The following is a 24,172-nucleotide window of genomic DNA, read 5'->3' on the forward strand; positions in this document are numbered from 1 at the left end:
TAGATACAGACACACACATACACACACAGACTCACACAGACACAGAAATACAGACACACCAAGATACAGACACACATCGAGATGCAGACACACCAAGATACAGACACACCAAGATACAGACACACAGATACAGACACTACAGATACAGACACACACACAGATACAGACACACACAGATACAGAGACACACAGATACAGACATACACACACACAGATATATACACACACACACAGATATATATACACACACACAGATGTACACAAAACACAGATATACACACACACAAAGATACAGACACACACACAGATAGACACACAGATAGATATACACACACAGACACCGACACACACAAATGCAGACACACACACATAGATACACACACACACACACAGATAGATAGACACACACACACAGATACAGACACACACACACACAGATGCAGACACACACACAGATGCAGACACACACACACAGATGCAGACACACACACACATAGATACACACACACACAGATAGATAGACACACACACACAGATAGACACACACACAGATGCAGGCACACACACAGATGCAGACACACACACACATAGATACACACACACATAGATACAGACACACACGCGATACAGACACATGCAGACACACACATGCAGACACACACATGCAGACACACACATGCAGACACACACATGCAGACACACACACGCAGACACACACACGCAGACCACACACACGCAGACACACACACGCAGACACACACACGCAGACACACACACGCAGACACACACACGCAGATAGATACAGACACACACAGATAGATACAGACACACACACAGATAGATATACACACACACACAGATAGATAGACATACACACACAGATAGACACACACACACACAGAGATACAGATAGACACACACACACAGATAGACACACACACAGAGATGCAGACACATACACACAGATGCAGACACATAGATAGACACACCCACAGATACACACACACAGATACATAAACACAGAGATAGATACAGACACACAGATAGATACAGACACACACACACAGACACAGATAGATACAGACACAGACACACAGATACAGACACATACAGATACAGACACACACAGATACAGACACACACAGATACAGACACACACAGATACAGACACACACAGATACAGACACACACACAGATACAGACACACACAGATACAGACACACACACAGAGATAGATACACACACACACACAGATAGATACACACACACACAGAGATAGATACACACACACAGATATACACAAAACACAGATATACACACACACAAAGATACAGACACACACACAGATAGACACACACACAGATAGACACACAGATAGATATACACACACAGACACAGACACACACACAGATGCAGACACACACACATAGATACAGACACGCACATGCAGACACGCACATGCAGACACGCACATGCAGACACGCACATGCAGACACACACATGCAGACACACACATGCAGACACACACATGCAGACACACACATGCAGACACACACATGCAGACACACACATGCAGACACACACATGCAGACACACACACAGAGATGCAGACACACACACAGATGCAGACACATAAATAGACACACACACAGATACACACACACACACAGATAGATACACACACACACACACACACAGATAGATACAGACACACAGATAGATACAGACACACAGATACAGACACACACACAGACACAGACACAGATACAGACAGACACACAGACAGATATACAGACACACAGATACAGACACACAGATACAGACACACAGATACAGACACACAGATACAGACATACAGATACAGACATACAGATACAGACACACACAGATACAGACACACACAGATACAGACACACACAGATACAGACACACACAGATACAGACACACAGATACAGACATACACACACACAGATAGACACACACACACAGATATATACACACACACAGATATATACACACACACACAGATATATAACACACACACAGATATATAAACACACACACAGATATACACAAAACACAGATATACACACACACACAAAGATACAGACACACACACAGATAGACACACAGATAGATATACACACACAGACACAGACACCGACACACACACAGATACAGACACACACACACAGATACAGACACACACAGACACAGATACAGACACACAGATACAGACACACACACACACAGATGCAGACACACACACACATAGATACAGACACACACGCAGACACACACATGCAGACACACACATGCAGGCACACACATGCAGACACACACATGCAGACACACACATGCAGACACACACATGCAGACACACACACAGATGCAGACACATAGATAGACACACACAGATACACACACACACAGATACACACACACAGAGATAGATACAGACACACAGATAGATACAGACACACAGATAGATACAGACACACACACACACAGACACAGACACACACAGACACACACAGACACACACAGATATACACACACAGATGCAGATACCCACATGCAGACACCCACATGCAGACACCCACATGCAGACACCCACATGCAGACACCCACATGCAGACACCCACACACAGATGCAGACACCACACACAGAGATGCAGACACACACACACAGATGCAGACACACACACACAGATGCAGACACATAGATAGACACACACACACAGATACACACACACAGATAGACACACAGATAGATATACACACAGATAGATATACACACACAGACACAGACACCGACACACACACACAGATACAGACACACACACACAGATACAGACACACACACACAGATACAGACACACACACAGATACAGACACACACACATGCAGACACACACACATGCAGACACACACACATGCAGACACATACACAGATGCAGACACACACACAGATGCAGACACACACACAGATGCAGACACACACACAGATGCAGACACACACACATAGATACAGACACATACGCAGACACACACATGCAGACACACACATGCAGACACACACATGCAGACACACACATGCAGACACACACACACAGATGCAGACACAGATAGACACACACACACAGATACACACACACAGATACAGACACACACACACAGATAGATACAGACACACACACACAGATAGATACAGACACACACACAGATAGATACAGACACACACACACAGATAGATACAGACACACACACAGATATAGACACACACAGATAGATACAGACACACAGATAGATACAGACACACAGATAGATACAGACACACACACAGATAGATACACACACACAGATAGATAGACACACACACAGATAGATAGACACACACACGCAGATAGACACACACACGCAGATAGACACACACACGCACAGATAGACACACACACACAGATAGATACAGACACACACACACACACACACAGATAGATAGATACAGACACACACACAGAGATAGATACAGACACACACACAGAGATAGATACAGACACACACACAGATAGATACAGACACACACACAGATACACACACACAGATACACACACAGATACACACACAGATACACACACAGATACACACACAGATACACACACAGATACACAGATACACACACACACACACAGATACACACACACACACAGATACACACACACACAGATACACACACACACAGATACACACACACACACACACACACAGAGATACAGATAGACACACACACACAGATAGACACACACACACACACAGATAGATACAGACACACACACAGGTACACACACACACTCAGATACACACAGATACAGACACACACACAGATACAGACACACACACAGATACAGACACACACACACAGATACAGACACACACACACAGATACAGACACACACACACAGATAGACACACACACAGATAGACACACACACAGATAGACACACACACAGATAGACACACACACAGATAGACACACACACAGATACAGACACACACACAGATACAGACACACACACAGATAGACACACACACAGATAGACACACACACAGATAGACACACACACAGATAGACACACACATAGATAGACACACACATAGATAGACACACACATAGATAGACACACACACACATAGATAGACACACACAGATAGACACACACACAGATAGACACACACACAGATAGACACACACAGAGATAGACACACACACAGAGATAGACACACACACAGATACAGACACACACACATACACAGATAGACACACAATCAGATACAGACACACACACAGATAGACACACACACAGATACACACACACACAGATACACACACACACAGATACACACACACACAGATACACACACACACAGATAGACACACACACACAGATAGACACACACACACACATACAGACACACACATACAGACACACACATACAGACACACACATACAGACACACACACACAGATACAGACACACACACACAGGTACACACACACACTCAGATACCCACAGATACAGACACACACACCGATACAGACACACACACACAGATACAGATACACACACACAGATACAGACACACACACAGATACAGACACACACACAGATACAGACACACACACAGATACAGACACACACACACAGATACAGACACACACACACACAGATACAGACACACACACACAGATACAGACACACACACACAGATAGACACACACACAGATAGACACACACACAGATACACACACACACAGATAGACACACACACACATAGATAGACACACACACACATAGATAGACACACACACAGATAGACACACACACAGATAGACACACACACACAGATAGACACACACACACAGATAGACACACACACAGATAGACACACACACAGATAGACACACACACACAGATAGACACACACACACAGATAGACACACACACACACAGATAGACACACACACAGATACAGACACACATACACAGATAGACACACAATCAGATACAGACACACACACAGATACACACACACACAGATACACACACACACAGATACACACACACACAGATACACACACACACAGATAGACACACACACAGATAGACACACACAGATAGACACACACAGATAGACACACACAGATAGACACACACAGATAGACACACACAGATAGACACACACACACAGATACACACACACACATACAGATACAGACACACACATACAGATACAGACACACACATACAGACACACACATACAGACACACACATACAGACACACACATACAGACACACACATACAGACACACACACACAGATACAGACACACAGATACAGACACACACACAGATACAGACACACACACAGATACAGACACACACAGATACAGACACACACAGATACAGACACACACAGATACAGACACACACAGATACAGACACACACACACAGATACAGACACACACACAGATAGACAGCAATAAACACACTGGGATTGTCAGAGAGAGGGACCTACACACAAGTAGACATGCACAAATTGTAAAAGAGTTGGGAAACTTAAATATAAACAGACAAACTCAGACAGGTACAAGCCTGTAGAGAATCAAGTGAATTTGTATTATAAACAAATATGTACAAAATGTAAACATTTATACAGCAGGATACATACATGTAAACCAGCACACATACATGTTCAGCGACAGGTTTGGATACAAAGAGAGAAAATGAGAGTGAGGGAACCAGACACAGACTTGTAAAACACACCTGTGCAACGAGGTACACACAGAGGGCGCGATTATCTGGAGAGATTCCCAAGTGTGGTAGCGAGCGGGAGCTGTCGCGAGCTTCCCGGTGCTCACATTTGCGGGGCCGGAATCGTTATTGAACGCTAATTGGTCAACTTAACGAGACCTCACAACAATGTCACCGTGAAGACCGGCCACAGGATTCGGGGATGCTGATCTGGGGAGACTGCTAGATGCAGTGGGGGCCAGGAGGGATTTCCTGTTCCACAGAGGGTCAGTCACAGGGCTTCAGTGCCGCCTGGGATAAGGTGGCAGCGGCCGTGAGCTCGGGGATGTGACCAGAAGAGGCCTCCACCCCTCTCTCCCCCAAGATCTGACCACCGCCCCCACACCACCCAACCCCCCCCCCAAAACATTCCTTCACATCCCCGCCCCCAACCACTGTGAACCACGAGTGTGGCTAATAATGCCAGTGCTCAGTGTCTCCGCAGGAGAAGCACTCCCATACTCGCCGGGTGAGGGACCAGCGGTGGGGTGCCGGCCATATGAATCCTCACCTCCTTCGAGGAACAGACCCTGGAGGTGTCTGGTGTGGCCGAGGACAGGGCGGGCACCAACGCGGAGGTTGGCTGATGCCGCAGAGGTGAGGGACCACCGGGCCCCACCCGGGGGGGGGGGCCTGTCATACGTGAGTTGCTGTTGCCTTACTGACTGACCCATCCCTCCCACTGACCACCTGTCCATTCTCCCGCAGGTCCTCCAGCCGACGATGTCGGCCCATCCCGGGCGGCCTCCTCTCCAGCCTCCCAGGGGACCACCTCAGAGGAGAGCTTCGAGAATGCCACCATTATAGTCGCAGCACAGATGTCATCCCCACCCTCCACCAGCGCAGATACACACATCTCGTGGGACATGTTCGCGGTCAGGCTTCTGGAGCACAATTTGGTGAGCACCACACAGTCGCTGATGTACATCAGCTGGAGGCAGGAACCCCAAGGGCGAGACAGCAGTCGGAGGTCTGTTGGATCGCAGGTCCCAGCTGGGTCCCAGTCTGATGCTGAGCCTGTGGAAGTGGGTTTACCCGGAGCATATGGAGACGAGAGGGAGCAGCTGTGACATTCAAGGGGAGATGTCAGCGACACGTCAGCGGGTCCATAGCCGATTGGAGGAGTCCCAGAGGCTACGTCTGCAGGAGACAATGCATGGCACCAATGCCAACACTGTTAGGGTGGCGACCGCAGCGGAAAGCCTGGTGCCCGATGCCGGCACCATGAGTGAAGGTGTCCAAGGCGTCGTGCAGTCAGTGATGGTCATGGCTGAGGGTCTTGGCAGAATGTCGGCCGCGCTGGGAGGATGTCACCCAGTACCAGGCTGACCTTGATTACGTTCTGCGGGACATGTCCCGCTCTCAGATGGGAATGGCCGACACGCTGCAGAGCTTGTCCCAGGTGCAGGGGGGGCATTGCCGAAGTACTGCAGAGAATGTCCCAGTCACTGAGGAGCATCACCGAGGGCATCTCACACACATTGGCGAGCCCCCAGGGCTGGCAGAGCCAAATGATTCCAGGGTGGTCGGAGCTCTAACCAGCTGCCCCTCCATCCCGAGGTAAACCCCAGGGCCCTATGGACAGTGAGTGGGTACCAACCCAAAGCCGTCCCATGGAATGGTCACCAGCTCCCCCCCGAGGTCCACCCCTCTGATGAGGCCGCGTCTCAAAGTCAGCACTCGAACCAGGGCGTCACGGGTGTGCATGTGCCGTCGACAAGTGAGCCGGGGCCCTCCAGTCCCAGAACACACCAGCCAGGGGCATTGAAGGCCATAGGATGAGGTAAGCAGCTGGCTGCCTCCACCTCAGATGTGCACCCTGGGAACACACCTAGACAGAGCAGTAGAGCAAGGAAGGCCAAGCACGTTGAGGATCACTGAGGGAATTGGGGAATGGCACTAGGCAGGAGGGGGGGTGGGGGGCGGTAGGGAGTGAGAGGGGAAGGGGTGAGGAGAGTGGGGCAGCACCATAGCGAGTGTGAGGCATTGTTGGACACCTGTGACACATTACAACCCTTGACCACAAACAGTGACACCTCTTGTCACTTTCTTCCGCAATGCGGCCCGACCTCCGAACCCTTCGAGAGGTCAGCAGGCAGGATTTACCCCCCCTCCCCCATCGACGGGACAGGAAGAACCTGTTGGCAGAGCAGCCAGAAAACTTTGCGCAAGTTATTATTCATTAGTTAGATGTTTCAACTGCCACATTACCGTATTTTCCGTAAATGAATAAAAGCAACAGCCCAAACACTCTCCAAGCAGTGCGCCCTGGGTACTCGAGTGGGACTTGAACCTGCAACTTTCTACGTTTAGATTTACTGTCAAGTGTACCGAGATACAGTGAAAAGCAATGTTCTGCATACAGTCCAGGCAGATTGTTCCATACATGAAAAACACAGGATGTACGATAAATACACAATGTAACTACACACATATGAGAGCTACCCACTGAGCAATGAAGGGCAGCCACTTTCACATCCTCTATAAGTCACCAAAGTGCCAAGTATCGATGTGCCAATAGTCTAGCAAGCGGTCTAACCTGCTAGTTTGGAGAGACCCTTGCAATTGGCCAAAGATGACAAATACCAATCAAAGTATGAAATGCTCCCAACATTAAAAGGAAGTGTACAATGGAGGAAGTGTACAATGCCCCCCCCCCCCCCCCCCCCCCCCCCCCCCCGCCCACCAGGGTATAGACAGATCTAACAAGGGTCTATCGGTATGTGATGCATCTTTCAATCTCCCATATCATTCAGTTTTTTTTATTCAGTGACATACCTGTCAAAGGTATCACAAGAGGGTAGTGGGAGTTTGGAACTCGCTGCCCGAAAGGGTGGTGGAGGCAGAGACCCTTAACATTTAGCAAGTATTTAGATGTGCGCTTGTGATCCCAAGGCACACAAGGCTCTGGGCCAAGTGCTGGGAAATGGGATTAGAATAATTAGGTGGTTGCTTTTGACCGGCACAGACGCAATGGGCTGAAGGGCCTTTTCTATGGCTCCAAGTCTGGGATGAAAAATCATATCAGCTCAGTTAATCATTGGGCCATTCATCTGACCTTCGCACGGGGGTAAAATAGTGCAGGTGCAGGAAATCGGAAGAGAAAATGCTCGAAACCATACAACAGGACAAGGCTAGCGTCTGTGCAGGGAGAAGCAGGGCTGACCAGCTCTGACAAAAGGTCAAAGACCTGTAACATCAACTCTCTGGGTGGGATGTACCGACCACCCGCCACGTCTTTTTCAGCAGCGGAGGTGGGCCGCCAGCGGTGTCTCCGGTAAATCCCCCCCCCCCCCCCCTCCCCCTCCCCATCTCTCCAGATGTCACTTGACCCACTGAACATTGGCAACATTTCCAAGTTGCATGTGTCCCTGGGGCTGGTTTAGCTCACTCGGCTAAATCGCTGGCTTTTAAAGCAGACCAAGCAGGCTAGCAGCACGGTTCGATTCCCGTACCAGCCTCCCCGGACAGGCGCCAGAATGTGGCGACTAGGGGCTTTTCACAGTAACTTCATTGAAGCCTACTCATGACAATAAGCGATTTTCATTTTCATTTCATATTGATCAACCTCAACGACATAACTCTGTGCGTATCGTTAAACCGACACCCACCCTTAAACGGCCACCCTTCACCCACCAACCTGCCAGCTATTATTTCAGAAATTCCTGTGAGAATTTTCTTCGGCAGAGGGCCTCGTTTTCTCGCTCTCTCTCTCTCTCTAATGCCCGAGGTTAGAGTTTGTTTATCCTGTTCGGAGCGCTTGGCGAGTTCTACCTTGGCTTCTGAGTCAATATTTCTCAAACTGTGAGCGTGCTCCATTTAAGCGTCAATTTTCCTTTTTGTTTTCGAGTGCGGTAAAATCTCATTCTCTGGTGCCGCAATACTTACACATATGGTCCACATCTATCTGTGACGGATTGTATTTCTTGCGTCTGGCACGCCTACACAAGCAAGCATCATCCCCAATTTCATATGTTGATTTTTTTTTGTGTGTGTGATATATTCCATGTGTTTCTCCAGCAGCCGTTATTCGTTGGCAGGGCAAACTCGCACAACTTTATGTTGGCATGAACTATACGCAAATTCCACATGAATATTTAAAATTCTGCTTAAATGCTTTGAACGCTGCTTCAGGATGCTCGGTTACAAAACAGGGGCAACCCACCGAGGAGAAATATACTCAACAATTCAAGAGGCCGGTCAGGAGAGTGTACAACCCCACACCCCCTCCATGACCACACTATGTTACCTCACCATTATTACGATTGTGCAGCCCTTCCTAGAGGCTGTTTCCCGAGCTTGCTCTGTAACTTACCTTCAGTGTGATCAAAAGCCTTAACTACCTGGTGGTCCCAGATTCAAAGATCTTTGATGACTTGTAACACTGGTGGCAAACAATTTAGGACCCCAAACCGTTGGCGATAGTACAGAGCTACAGGTTCAACATGGCTGTGAAAACCTCAGGGGAGTCGGTCACGGAATTCCGGACAGGCCTAAGCAAGCTGGGCCATCCTTTCCAGAGATGCTGCGGGACTGCCTACTGTGATGCATAAACAACATCGGGGCATGGTGTCACAGCGGTTAGCACTGCTGTCTCACAGAACCAAGGACCCGGGTTCAATTCCAACCTCAGGTGAATCTGTGTGTGGCGTTTGCACATTCTCCCTGTGCCTACATGGTTTCCACCCACAGTCCAAAGATGTGCATGTTAGGTGGATTGGCCATGCTAAATTGCCCCCAAAGAGTCCACAGGTTAGGTGGTTATGGGGATAGGGCAGGGGATTGGGCCTAGATGGGGTGCTTTTTCGAAGGGTTGGTGCAGACTTGATGGGCCGAATGGCCTCCTTCTGCACTGTAGCGATTCTACGATTCTACAAAGCTGAAGAGATGGGGAAAAAAAAGAAATTGTTGAGTCTTGCATGTCACTGAGGAGCCTCAGGCCAATTCACGTCCAACAACCTGCTCTGGAGACTCTGCTCAACTGTTGACAGCTGTGACCAATTTCAGCGCTGCGGCAATGTCAAACTACAACATTCTAAAACAAACTTCAACATTCCAAATCAAACAGACATTCCAAAAAGAAAAATCAATTTGCCCACTCCCACCCAACGATAAAGAAACCCTTAAAAAAAATTCCTGGATCCAGATCTTGGGCAGCATGGTAGCATAATGGTTAGCACAATTGCTTCACAGCTCCAGCGTGCCAGGTTTGGTTCCCTGCTTGGGTCACTGTGCGGAGTCTGCACATTCTCCCCCTGTGTGCGTGGGTTTCCTCCAGGTGCTCCGGTTTCCTCCCACAGTCCAAAGATGTGCAGGTAAGGTGGATTGGCCATGATAAATTGCCCTTAGTGTCCAAAATTGCTCTTCAAGTTGGGTGGGGTTACAGGGTTGTTGGGATAGGGTGGAGGTTTGGATGCTCTTGGCTAGGGTGCCAAGAGCCGGTACAGACTCGATGAGCCGAATGGCCTCCTTCTGCACTTCAAATTCTATGATCTTCGCCGAACAATCAGTTCTTCCTTACCCATTCCCGATGCATGTTTTACTGAAATTAGTGCTCAAGATATATATTGTTTATAGGTCAGCAGACAAACAATCAGGGGAGAAAACATTACCTCCGTCTACCTTCAAAGGCAGAGGTAATGGAAGGACTTTTCACTAGAAAATTCACACCTTAAAACAGTGCTGCTCCACCATACGACATCCAGCCATTCATGCAGACGCAAGTGGCTAGATTGTCTGATTCCCCCAGCCGTGTGGCGCGCCGTTCCCTGGTGGCGGCATTCTCTACTCCCGCCGCCTGTCAATGGGATTTCTCATCGAAGCCACCCCACACTGCCGGGAAACCAGTGGGCTGGGGCGCACTGCTGGCGGAAACAGCGAATCCCGACGGCCGGGCAATTCCGGCAAAGAAGTAGGTGAAGAAAGCATGGCTTTGTACATTATTTTGGCACACCATTTAATCTGAAATGAAAAACCACTGGATTCTCATCTCTGGAGAGGTCTCTTGCCGAACTACTTCCTGCAAATTCGCTGTTCCCCGGACGGACCCCCGCCACTGACAATAGCAAAACCAGGGAGGCTTCTGCCTTAACATGGAGAAGGCCTGCAGGCGATGCGGTTAAAGCTGGGAGTTTGGGCAGGACAGCTTAATTTACTTCTGGGATGATCAAAACTGTGCCAAAGCAGGTCACAAAATCTCCAAACTATTGCAGAACCATTACAACACAGCAGGAGGCCATTTGGCCCATCGAGCCTGCACTGGCTTTCCAAACTAATCATTTTAACATCTGCAGTCAGACAACGTTCCAGAAATATGAGCACTGTTCCATTAGTTGCCATGGTGAGATCATTTCATACCCATATCTGCGACCGATCTGTACACAGATATGGAGGCCCGCAGCTGAACCTGCGTCGCTGATCCCCATTAACCAGAATCCCATTTGTCCAGATCGAATTTAAGCTCGTGGCCTTCTTGTGGCATCCAGGAAATGAGTGAGGCATTACATGTTGCTTTGTCAAAGTGAAACACATGGACCATTTCAGGTTTTTAAACCTGACCGGTGGAGGCTGTGGTGAGGGCCAACTCAAGAGAAGATTCTAGAAGGTACCCCGAAAGATCAGTCGTGGGCTGCAGCAGAGCCTGCCTATCATCCCATGACCTATGGGTGGTTAAATGTCAGAGGTCAATTAAGCAAGGGTCTCGTCTCCATGGTCACTCTGATGGGTTCACCAGCAATGAGACAGTCCCCTTCCTTTCCATGGTCCTCGGTGCAGCAGGGCTATCGCCACCTATTGGTTGCTGCCCTTTCGGAGATGGCATACTCCACCTTGGCTCATGAGGCTTCCCAATGGGATGAACACAATTACCTTTGACTTTCAGACGGTTCAGCACAGCACCAGCCACTCACTCCGACATCCAGCCAGTAATCTGGTCCAGCCAGCTATGGAAGGGGTGGGGGCGCCTTTCTCCCTCATGCCATCCAACCTCACCAACCACCCCATCAAACCACCAACCCGACTAGCTTTCCCGCCAAGGGCTCCGTCTTACAGCTCACTGCTCAGCTCCCGTAATCCTGGAAATTCTGCCCTCACAACTCTGAGGGTGGTGGCGGAGGGGGTTACCGACACCACGCGGACTGCAGCAGTTCGAGAGCGCCTCCTCAAGGGGCCATTAGGCGATGGGCAGTAAATGCTGGCCCAGCTCGTGATGCCCATGAACAGTTATGAAGGGAAAGACCGAGCAGCGAATGCGCCAATCCGTTGACCAGGCCGTCCATTTCCACCAGACACCTTGTTGATTGACCAGCTCGGATCTCTGGCCAAACAGACCAGCCCAACCATGCGAGCCCATTCCAACCTATAAAGGTGACCATGCCCGTGCTCCAACTGACCAGCCTACCTGCCTATACAACTGAGGGAGGTCATCAAGCTTGTCCTCCCACCCAGCCAACTAGCCCACCCCTGCGGTCTGCCACCACACACAATGATCCAGCCCCCTGCCTCCTCCCCTCCCCCTCAATAAAGAAGCCACTCAACCTGTTTACAACAAATCTAACCCCACCCCCGTGTCTTCCACCCCCATACCCAGCGCACCCCCCCACCCCCATTAAATAAGTCCACATTAGGGAAGTAAGGAAACGTGTTTGTAAAGACAGGTGCAGCCTACAGCAAGCAACCTGGGATGCTTTATATCTTATGTCAGTGATGAATCTCAAGGAACATCCTGGAATTCATTGCGTCCGTTGCTCGGAAATTTTGTGTGCAAAAAAACAACAAAATCACGATTTAAACTTGCTACGACCTTCCGATGAATGACCCGAGCCCTTCAGAGTTCCAGCCCTCTCTCTGGCAAGCTGAACCCTTGTTTTTGCAGCTGTGCAACTTGAGTGAGAAGCTCGGTTTGCATTGGCCAATGAAGGGTTCTTTCCCATGGTGGGATGGTGGTGGGGTGGGGGGGTAGTCAAGAGCGAAGTGAATCGCAGTTCTGTGGATTTGAAGGGGGGGGTGGAGTTACACAGAGACTAGGCTGGACGAGGAGGGCGAGTTGGTCTGGCGAGCTGGCTGGTTCCTCAACCAAGTGGATTTTGTTGACACATCCAGTAGTTTCGCTGTCATTATTGACCGGCAGGAGCATTTAGTTCCAGGTGTAAGAATTAAACTCATCCAGCTGCCTTGGCAAAGAATTGGTTTTAATTTACTAGTCCAATAACATTACCCACATGCAGCCATCTCTTCTCCACCCCTCCACCCCCCACCAACCAATCCCACTCTGTTTTATGCTTGGGCAGACTAAGTCACCTGTATGGGACCACATTATTTTTTATTTTAAAGGTAGGAACAGTTAACTTATTGGCAGTAACCGGCTGCAGCGCAAACTGGTGACAGGACATCGCCCCGCGGCATTCTTCAGCACAGAATGTGGCAATTTGCCATGCTCCATCCTGGCGATGGGCTGGAAACTGCACTATCACAAGGCAGGTCCCCCCACCCCGTCACAGGGACGTAGGAGCAGGAGGAGGGCATTCAGCCCATCGAGCCTGCTCTGCCATTCAGTACCATGGCAGCTGATTGGACACTTCCATACCTGTTACACCCACTATCCCCATAACCCCTCACATCATTGTCAATCAAAAATCTAGCAATCTCTGCTTTAAACACACTGAACGACTGAGCTTCCACAGCCCTCTGGGGTACAGAATTCCAAAGGTTCACCACCCTCTGCGTAAATAAAAATGAAAACGTTCCTATTCTCGCCTTTGCACCTATTTAGAAATGAGTTGTAACTCGGAATTTGAAGCACATTCCTTAATTCAGTCAGGGACTGGTAACTCAGTTAAATTCGGATACAAGGCCTCCTCGGCCTCCTTCAGCAGCCCGCAACGCGCGCCCTCCCTCCCCTGGCAGGTTTCCTCTCACTCCTGTGCTAGGACCAGGTCAGTGCTCCTGCAGTTCTTGCAGCTTCTGAAGTTTCCCGGCCATATGTTTGCACAGTGCAGAGTAGTGCCTCCGCGCGCGCGCACACAAACCCCGAGCGCGGGAAGAATGTGATCTGTGTCTGCAGTCAGAGTTTCACACTCTCCTGACTCACCCAGGGCACCCTGTGAACCACCGGCAGCAAGTTAGCTGGGAGCGGGGCCAGACTCTCTTGCAGTACACTCCATCCATTCATTCATTCCCTCGCATACCTCTGCCTGCAAGGATCCAGCTTTCTGCTGCTCGCTCGAGCGCTGCCTAGTTCTGTCCCCATGAAGGCACGTGTTCCTCCGCGCATCTCCGATTCTGAGGTTCGCGCCTCATTCGCATTCCCCTCAATCGGGGTTCCGACGCAGCGCGAGAGAATGTTTCTGCTCAATCCTGCCATGAATCACCCGAGCGCCTCTGCAAATCCATCCCCCACCTCCCCAAAGAATTGATCAGCAACATCCCTTCACAAGGACAGTAGGTCCCAGTAACCCAGTCATGAGGTGCCTCTGTGAGCAGAGCCCAGAGCAAGAAATTGTTGAAGCGTACACACACACACGCAATGCCCTCAAGCTGTGAGGCAACGACAGTGGCCAAAGTTGGCAAAGAGGTTTCTTTTTTTAAAATTCTAAATCCATTCATGGGGTGTGGGGCATCGCTGGCTGGGTCCCCAATTGCCCTCTTGAGCGGAGTGTCAATTCCTGAGGGCATTTGAGTTGCATCGTTGTGGGTGCAGAGTCACGTGTAGGTCATGCCAGGGACGCCATGATGTGGAGACGCCTGCGTTGGACTGGGGTGAGCACAGTAAGAAGTCTTACAACACCAGGTTAAATTTCAACAGGTTTGTTTCAAACACTGGCTTTCGGAGAACTACTCCTTCACCTGAGGAAGGAGCAGTGCTCCGAAAGCTAGTGTTTGAAACAAACATGTTGGACTTTAACCTGGTGTTGTAAGACTTCTTACCATGCCAGGGAAGGACAGCAGGCTTCTTCCCTAAAGGAAAAGTGGTGTTTCTGATGACATTCGACAATGGTTTCATGGTCATCGTCAAGCTTTGAATTCAAATTTCATCATCCGCCTTTGTTGGATTCGAAACCAGGTCCCCCATAGCATTACCCTGGGTCTTTGGATTACACTATGCCGCCACCTCTCCAAGTTTAGAAGGGGGTGGGGTGTGTTCGGATGGAAGGACCAGCACATTGTCCACGAGAGACAGTGTCCCCATCCAGAGGGGAGCTCTGGTCTTGGAAATGCTCCACCTTCTGGCCATTGCTGGCACTTCAGCCTCTCTCAGGAATCTAGCCACACATCAGGGAGCGGTGGAATAATGGTTTGGAGGAAACAAGGAGAAGGAGCGACTAGACGATGGTGGGATGCCCATTCTGGGGGTCCGTAGCTTTGACCCAATTCCCATCCAATACTGCCACGCTGAATTGGTTAAACCTGTCCATCAAATGTTAGTAAATTCATCTTTTTTATTGTATTCTTTCATGGGATGTGAGGCCAGTATTTGTCCCCCATGTGTGATCACCCTTGAACATGGTGGTAGCTCGCTTGGCCATTCCGGAGTCACATGTAGGCCAGACCATATTAAGAGCAGCAGATTTCCTTTCCTGAAGTGACATAAGTGAGCCAGATGGGGTTTGATGCAACAAATCGACAATGGTCACCTTTACTGAGACGAGCTTTATAATTCCAGATTTTTAATAAATTTAATTTCCATCAGCTGCCGTGTGGGATTTGAACCAGTGGGTCCACCAGAGGTGGGCCAATGGGTTACTCGCCCAGTGGCGTTACCGCTCGGCCACCATCTCCCAGTAAATATGATCTGCAAGAAACAAACGGGGGGGGGGGGAACCCTATTGCGGTCTACTGAACCATGGGAAGGATGCCACAATGATTCCTTTCAGAACCAAAGATCATGCCCACTGAGGGAGGCTTATCCCCAGTGCCGCCCCCGTCACCCTTGCACTTTGACCCCAGAACCTAACCTTGGAACATGAGGGATGAAGGGGAGAGGCCATCTGCCCAAGAGTGCTGGTCTTGAGCTAGGTCTCCGTAACAGTTGCCTGCCCTCGTGGTTGGTGGTGGTGGTGTTGGCGGGCGGGGTTGCAAAATGGATGGGGTCAGGTCAGGGGGGTGGGGGCTGCTTGGAGGGATGCATTAACCGGGACCCTTGCGAGAATAATATGCCCCCAGTCAGTCCCATAAATTGCATTGATACAAGCATCTTGAACACGTGTGCTACACAGGGATATTAAAAAATCATCCACATGAGGTGATACGAAGTTAGGTGACGAGAAAAGCATAGTCAAGCTTTTGGGGGGTGCCTTACAGAGAGAAAGGGAGGTGGGGAGGCGGAGAGGCGGAGAGACTCAGGCAGGGAGTTCAAGCTGGTTTAGCACAGTGGGCTAAGCAGCTGGCTTGTAATGCAGAACAATGCCAGCAGCGCGGGTTCAATTCCCGTACTGGCCTCCCCGAACAGGTGCCGGAATGTGGTGACTAGGGGCTTGTCACAGTAACTTCATTGACGCCACATGTGACAATAAGCGATTATTATTATTATTAAGAGTTTGGGACACATAACTTGGCGCAGCCACCGGTGGTAAGACTGATTAAAATGGAGGCCAGAATTCAATGAGTGCAATGAAGGCTGTGGCGCAGTGGTATTGTCACTGGCCCTTCGTGAGCCAGGGACTGGGGACGCGGGTTCGAATCCCACTCCCAGCAGCTGCGGAAATTTGAATTCAATAAAAATCTGGAACCAAAAGTCAATTGATCACCAGGAAACTATCATTGATGGTCGCTAAAACCCATCCGGTTCACCAATGTCCCTTTAGGGAAAGAAATCTGCCATCCTCACCCCAGTCTGGCCTACATGTGACTCCAGACCCGCAGCAATGCGGTTGACTCTTAAAAATGTCCCTCTCTGAAATGTCCGAGCAAGACACTCAGTACAAGGGCAACGCGCCACATCCCTATGAAAGAATAAAGAAAAAATATATATTTGTATCTTGAAGGGTTGTGGAGCTGGAGGGGATTCTGGTGCTCGGGAAGGCGGGATGGTCAATTTGAAGCAATAGGTCAGGCAAACTGTCGGGGTGGGGGGGGCGGGGTGGAGGGATATCAATGATGGCCATCAGTGCCACGTCTGCACTGGACTATTCTCAGCCTTTCGAGAAAAGAAGGCCCATTTCAGTGACACGACCTGAAACACGTCCCTTATGTGTTTGTTTTGGGTTTTGTTTTCTTAAAACATTCCCTCCCTCCCTCCCCTCGACCACAGGACTTGCCTTCTGACTGGCCCCATTCATCCTGACTTCCTGACCAATCGAGGGGCTGCGCCAAACACATTGAAAGGGCCTCTTGTCCATCGATAATGTGGAACATTGCACAGTCCACAGCCTGCCTGCCCAAGGAGCTCAGTGTTGAACGTAGAGAGCGAGAGACAGAGAGAGACAGAACAAGAGCTAGTGGGGTTCACTCTCAATGAAACCCCCATCCTGCCCTCCTGACAACATCCTTTCCCCCCACCCAGCACCCCAAAACATCTCACTCATACATCATCTGTGCACCCAACTACCGGGAATGAACCAGTCACACAGCCACATTGGCCCCGTGCAAACTTTCTCTGTATTAGCCCAGAGGTGCATGATGCCTCTTAAGAATAGAGCCGTTGAAAGATTCATGAGCATCGGCACCTTGTTCTCCCAGCCCATGGGAGTGCCAACCAGTACTCGGCCACTGGGGAATAGGCCTTAGTATCCTGTCGGGTTCATATCAATGGTTAGCTGGTCACTGTCGCATCTCCCGCGGTTCTTTTGAAAAAGGAGGTTGCGTTGCAACGTTTTCATTTTCACTTGGAAGGAATGTCAAGAACGAACTCTCCCCCCACCCAACCACTACCACCTCCACTCTCAATAGGGAAGGGAGTGGCGTAGTGGTATTGTCACTGGACTAGTCATCCCGAGACCCAGGATAATGCTCTGGGGACCCGGGTTCAAATCCCGCCATGGCAGAGGGTGCAGTTTGATTTCAATAAACGTCTGGAATTATAAAAGTCTAACGGTTGCCAGGAAACCTTTGTCGAATGTCGTATAAACCCATCTGGTTCACGAATGCCCTTTAGTGGGCAGCACAAGTGATTATCACTGTGGCTTCACAGCGCCAGGGTCCCAGGTCCGATTCCCTGCTGGGTCACTGTGCGGAGTCTGCACGTTCTCCCCGTGTCTGTGTGGGTTTCCTCTGGGTGCTCCGGTTTCCTCCCACAGTCCAAAGACGTGCAGGTTAGGTGGATTGGCCATGATAAATTGCCCTTAGTGACCATAAAAGGTTAGGTGGGGTTATTGGGTTACGGGGATAGGGTGGAAGTGAGGGCTTAACTGGCTCGGTGCAGACTCGATGGGCTGTATGGCCTCCTTCTGCACTGTAAGTTCTATGTTCTATTTCCCACCCAACCCCAGCCTCTTTACATTGCAGGCTCATTGAATTCCAGGGTGGGGTGTACCGAAACTTGGCCCTCTTTCCCTGGCTCTAATACAGTGGGGAATAGAAAAGGAATACGGAAAGGGGAGAAGACCATTCGGCCCTTCGAGTCTGATCCGTCATTCAATAAAAGCCTGGCTGGTCTGCTCGAGAACCTGTGGGAACTGGAGTTGTTCTTCGGGCTTTGATGTTCGGAGTTCACTGTTGCTGACACAGCGGCCTACTGCAAAAGGGATGCGATCTGAGATCTGGTTTACACCTGACCACCCAATACACCTCCATCACTCTTGCACCACCTCACACAAGCATCTCAGGAGACAAGGTTTGAGAGCCAGGGAGCTATCACAGTCTCATAGACTCCAAGGTACAATCTTCTGGCAGTGGGGTCACTGTCGACGAGGGCAGAGCTCCCCCAGAGGTTTTCATGTGCATCCACCTCATCCCATTTCTCTCCAACCCACCACCCTCACAGAGCTCTGCCGACCAGCTTGGTTTCCGTTTCTCTCCTGGGTGTCCTTGACCCCTCTTGCCAAGCCTCCCTGGCACTCCTGTGAGGATCGGAGGATTAGTTAGTGATGGGGTGAGGGAGCAGTCCTGTTGCTTGAGGGGGAACAAGGTTGAGCTGGTGGGAGACCCAACTCTCCAGGCGAGGAGGGGGGGGTGTGGGGGTGATCCGAAATGACACTGGGAGTGCTGTCCATGAAGAGCCTGGGTGGAGGAGCTCTCTCTCACTCCCTCTCCACCAGCAGCTGAATCAAAACAGCTCCCTTCATTAAGAGAGGCCAGTACCTTGTCCCTCACTCTCCCCAGCCACCCCCAACCCACCCCCAGCCCCCAACTGGAGACCAGAATTACCGCAAATTCACAGATCACTGATACTGGGGATTACACCTTTCGTATCCAGTCGCTGGGTGGGGTGGATAGGCAAACTCAAAGTCAGCGAGTTACTCAATCCATTCCAGCCCAGATCCTTTTGCATGAAAGCTACTTCCTCCCATTTAATGGCAAGAGATGCAAGGGAGGCGGTGACGGCTAGACGACTGACACTCCCCAGCCCGCGGGTGGCTGGACAAGGATGTCTCAACTGCCCCTCATCACCTCGACTCTCGACTATCTAGCAAGGCACATTGTGACATGTCCCTCTCCCCTAGGATCAATCTGGAAATAAGCAAGGAGTTTACACAAGATTACACAAACCATTCAAATATTTCATACATAGAATTTACAGTGTGGAAGGAGGCCATTCGGCCCATCGAGTCTGCACCGGCTCTTGGAAAGAGCATCCTACCCACGGTCAACACCTCCACCCTATCCCCATAACCCAGTAGCCCCACCCAACACTAAGGGCAATTTTGGACACTAAGGGCAATTTATCATGGCCAATCCACCTAACCTGCACATCTTTGGACTGTGGGAGGAAACCGGAGCTCCCGGAGGAAACCCACGCACACACGGGGAGGATGTGCAGACTCCGCACAGACAGTGGCCCAAGCCGGAATCGAACCTGGGACCCTGGAGCTGTGAAGCGATTGTGCTATCCACAATGCTACCATGCCAAAATATATAAATCTACACACATTCAAAAATATGTACACCCGATATATGCAAACATATACACACACATCCATAAATGTGTACAGAACTCAAATATATATATATGTATATATACATACACACACTCATCATATGTATACATATATACTTACAAATATGCACACATTCACAAATACACACACACATTTACAAATATTTATCCACATATACACACACAAATGTATATAATCCTCGACATCTTTAAAGTAAGGACTGAAAGATTCACAAGACTCGAGGTTAACCGAATCCCGCCCGCCTTGGAGTCTGGACCGGACTTCAAAGAATCCGACAAGGAGGCCATTCAGCCCATCGCGACTGCGCCAGCGAGCTCTCCTCCCCCACACTCCCGCCCCGCAACAACGCACCAGTATTTCCCTCACAGTCCTGCAGAGGTCGCTTTTCCAAAGGTACACAATCCATTTTATTTCTCTCTCTCTGGCAAATTAAAATTGGCTTCTTAGACTGAAATACCTTGCACGTATTGGTGCTTTATTTTTAAAAGGGGGAGAGGGGGAGGGGGTCTGGAATCTCGCAGCACACACAACCCCGCCCGGGGTGGAACAAATAACAGAAGCTGCTGGAAAGGAGAGTGTGGGGAATGCAGTAGGAATTTCTCTCAGACACAACACACACACACTGGAGTGTCTTGTGAGCGATTTGGCGTTCGGGTCAATCAGTCAAACTGGAGTTGGGTCAACAACTGGGAGAGGAGTGTGTGTGTGCTGGGAGTGAGGAAAGAGTAGTTAGATGAGAAATACTCTGTTGGTGCTTTCTCTGCTATCTTTGGAGTCCGTTTGCCAAGAGAGGGCGAGAGAATCTCCCAAAGAATAATACTTCAGTGCAGTTTTTTTGGAGTAATCTCCAGTTGTGGAAGTAGCTGTTGAGGGGTTCAGAGACTGTCGGGGTAACAGTGAGCCTTAGAAGGTAGCTCACCTCGAACATTTAAAAATGGGGTTAGACTGGAGGATTAAATCAGATGGTCAGACATTCTGAGTGTGTGTGTGTGTGTGGATGGGGAGGGAATGAATCGAGAGTTTAAAACGTGGGCACCCGTCCTCTTTGAAGCCCCTGGGATATTGGAGATGTCCCACCCAGCCACGTATCTATCCACGGGCTATTTCTAAAGGGGGGAGGTTCAAAAAGCCAAGCCAAATATTTCACAAACTTCTTCCGAGGTCCGGGCGGGCAGGACCCTAAGGTGGGTGTGGGGGTAAATATTCCATTGCAACCCAATGGACAACGTGGCCGCCTCACACCTTTTGAGCTCACATACCACCGCACCCAAAACAGAGTGGAGTCCGGGATAAAGCGAGTATGGTCTCGACGACGGCGGGAGAGGTTAGATCTCCAGTTAGTAATTGAGCCGTTTCCCCCGCTCGCCCATCCCAGTGTCTATTTGCTCATGGTGACATCTGTCAATGCGGTGCACATTCCCTACCCTTGAGAGAGAGAAAATACTGACTGATAGTTCGAGTCAACAAGAGAAGTCATTGGTGCACTTGAGCGTGGCATGAGAGTGGACAATGATTGGTTTTGCACGATAATGGTGAATCCATTCTGCAATAGACACTGAGCTGTATGTGTATGAGAGAGGGACCACAATGGTCCATTGCATGGTCTAGTCGAGAAGTCCTGTGCCACTGCGCACAACCTTTTGACACTCTTGGGCAACTAAGCCGGTATGTGTACCCTTGCCCATGCACAGAGGCGCTGTCGCCGAGATTTCCCGTTGATTGCAGGTGGTCACATTGGATCCGGGGGTCCTGAAACTTTGGCCATGCCAGTACTCACTGCCAGGACCTCAAATACAGTTCAGTTCCCTCATCCCACACACACACAACCCAACCTCTATGCCCCACGCCCGTTCCATTCATTCCCTCTCGAGGCTCTGCACACCCCCATTCTCCAGCGTATTGGGTTGGAGTGGGGAGGGAGAAGACATCATTCGGCAAGGGGGGGGGGGGGGGGTAGGTAAGGGTGTTGCAATGAAGTGACTGTTTGCAGCAAAGCGCCGAGGTGAGGGACATACCGGCGTGAGAGCGGTTGGCAATTCTGAAACCAACAGATGGCGTCTCTCTCTCCCCTCCCATTCCCACCACCCCAGCCCCCACCGCCAGACTTGTGACGAGAGCCCGTCTGGAACCGCATTCCCCTTTACCCCTGCTGGAGACAAGGTATCGTTGGCAGGAGGGGCTCAAAGAGCTGTGTGTGAGAGAGAGTCCCTCCCGTCCCATTACCTCCCACTTTCTAACAAATCCATTTGAAGGTCGAGAAAGAAAGGCTTTGACAGACAGGTTTGCTCTGATTGACACCTCTACCATTAACAATCCTTCACCCCACACACAGACACACAAACACCGTGTTCCCAACCTGCCCCCACCCCTCAACAAGGCCACTCACCCCCTTTACAAATCAGGATCAAATTCACATTTGAAGGGGGGGAAAAGTATTCCAAAAAAAAACACAACAGAAAAAGTTATTTTTCCTATGGCAAACAAGTTTGCAACTAGTGTCAGATTCCCTGGTCTCGACTTTTTTTTATAATTATTCTAACACACACAAGAGGTGACATTAATTCTCACAATTAGTCTTTTATTTGCTTTTCTCCACACATTGTGGCCTCGATTAAACCCGACACCGTCCACCCCGCAATTTCAAACTTGTCTGACAATTGTAACCTTTCTCTCCGAGCCAGTCAGCAGACACGACTTGGTCTTTTCTGATTCTCTCCCTCCCCAAACACACACACACAAATATAAATAAAACTCAGCTGGGAAGCAGCCTTCTCGTTCGTGTTCTTCCACCCTCTTACCTGCACGGACGGCCGGAGATTGCCACAGGAGGAGTAGCGTCCAAATGCAAACCGATAAACGGGCGCCCCCCCACATCCAGCTTCTCCCCCGGCTCGGGGGGCTCGGCAAATCCATGGTGCCCCTGGTCCCCAGCAGGAAAACCGGCTGGAGGGTCTCGAATTTTTAAAAACGAAATCAGCTCAGGCTGGAGGGTGACAGGTCGAATTTGGGGGGGGGGGGGGTTATTTGATGGGGAGGGAGAGAGAGAGAGGGGGGGGGGTTGGAGAAGGGAGGCCAGCAGATGGAGGATTGGGGGGGGGGGGGGGGTAGATGTGACTGAGGAGGGAGGACAGGAAAGAGGTGGTTGAGATTGGAGGAGGGAGGGAAGAGAGGGGGTGAGACCTGCAGCGAGGGTTGAAAGAGAGTGGTCTTTTTTTTGCAATATCCCGTCTTCAGTCCAGTCTATAACTCCACATACTGCCTTTGC

The 24,172-nt window shown here is 49.8% G+C and overlaps 1 protein-coding gene across 1 annotated transcript in view; it reads right to left on the reverse strand.

Moving 5' to 3' along the window:
* The window catches only part of LOC119975553 (collagen alpha-1(V) chain-like), a 233,818-nt gene extending 209,886 nt beyond the window's left edge, over positions 1–23,932 (reverse strand). The window contains exon 1 of the mRNA XM_038815340.1: positions 23,706–23,932. Coding sequence (XP_038671268.1) covers positions 23,706–23,820 — 115 coding nt within the window. The 5' untranslated portion in view covers positions 23,821–23,932. The remainder of the gene's footprint in view (positions 1–23,705) is intronic.
* Between the last annotated feature and the right edge of the window lie 240 nt (positions 23,933–24,172).

The sequence above is a fragment of the Scyliorhinus canicula genome, chromosome 13 (assembly GCF_902713615.1).
Source record: "Scyliorhinus canicula chromosome 13, sScyCan1.1, whole genome shotgun sequence".
In the NCBI taxonomy this organism is placed as follows: domain Eukaryota; kingdom Metazoa; phylum Chordata; class Chondrichthyes; order Carcharhiniformes; family Scyliorhinidae; genus Scyliorhinus; species Scyliorhinus canicula.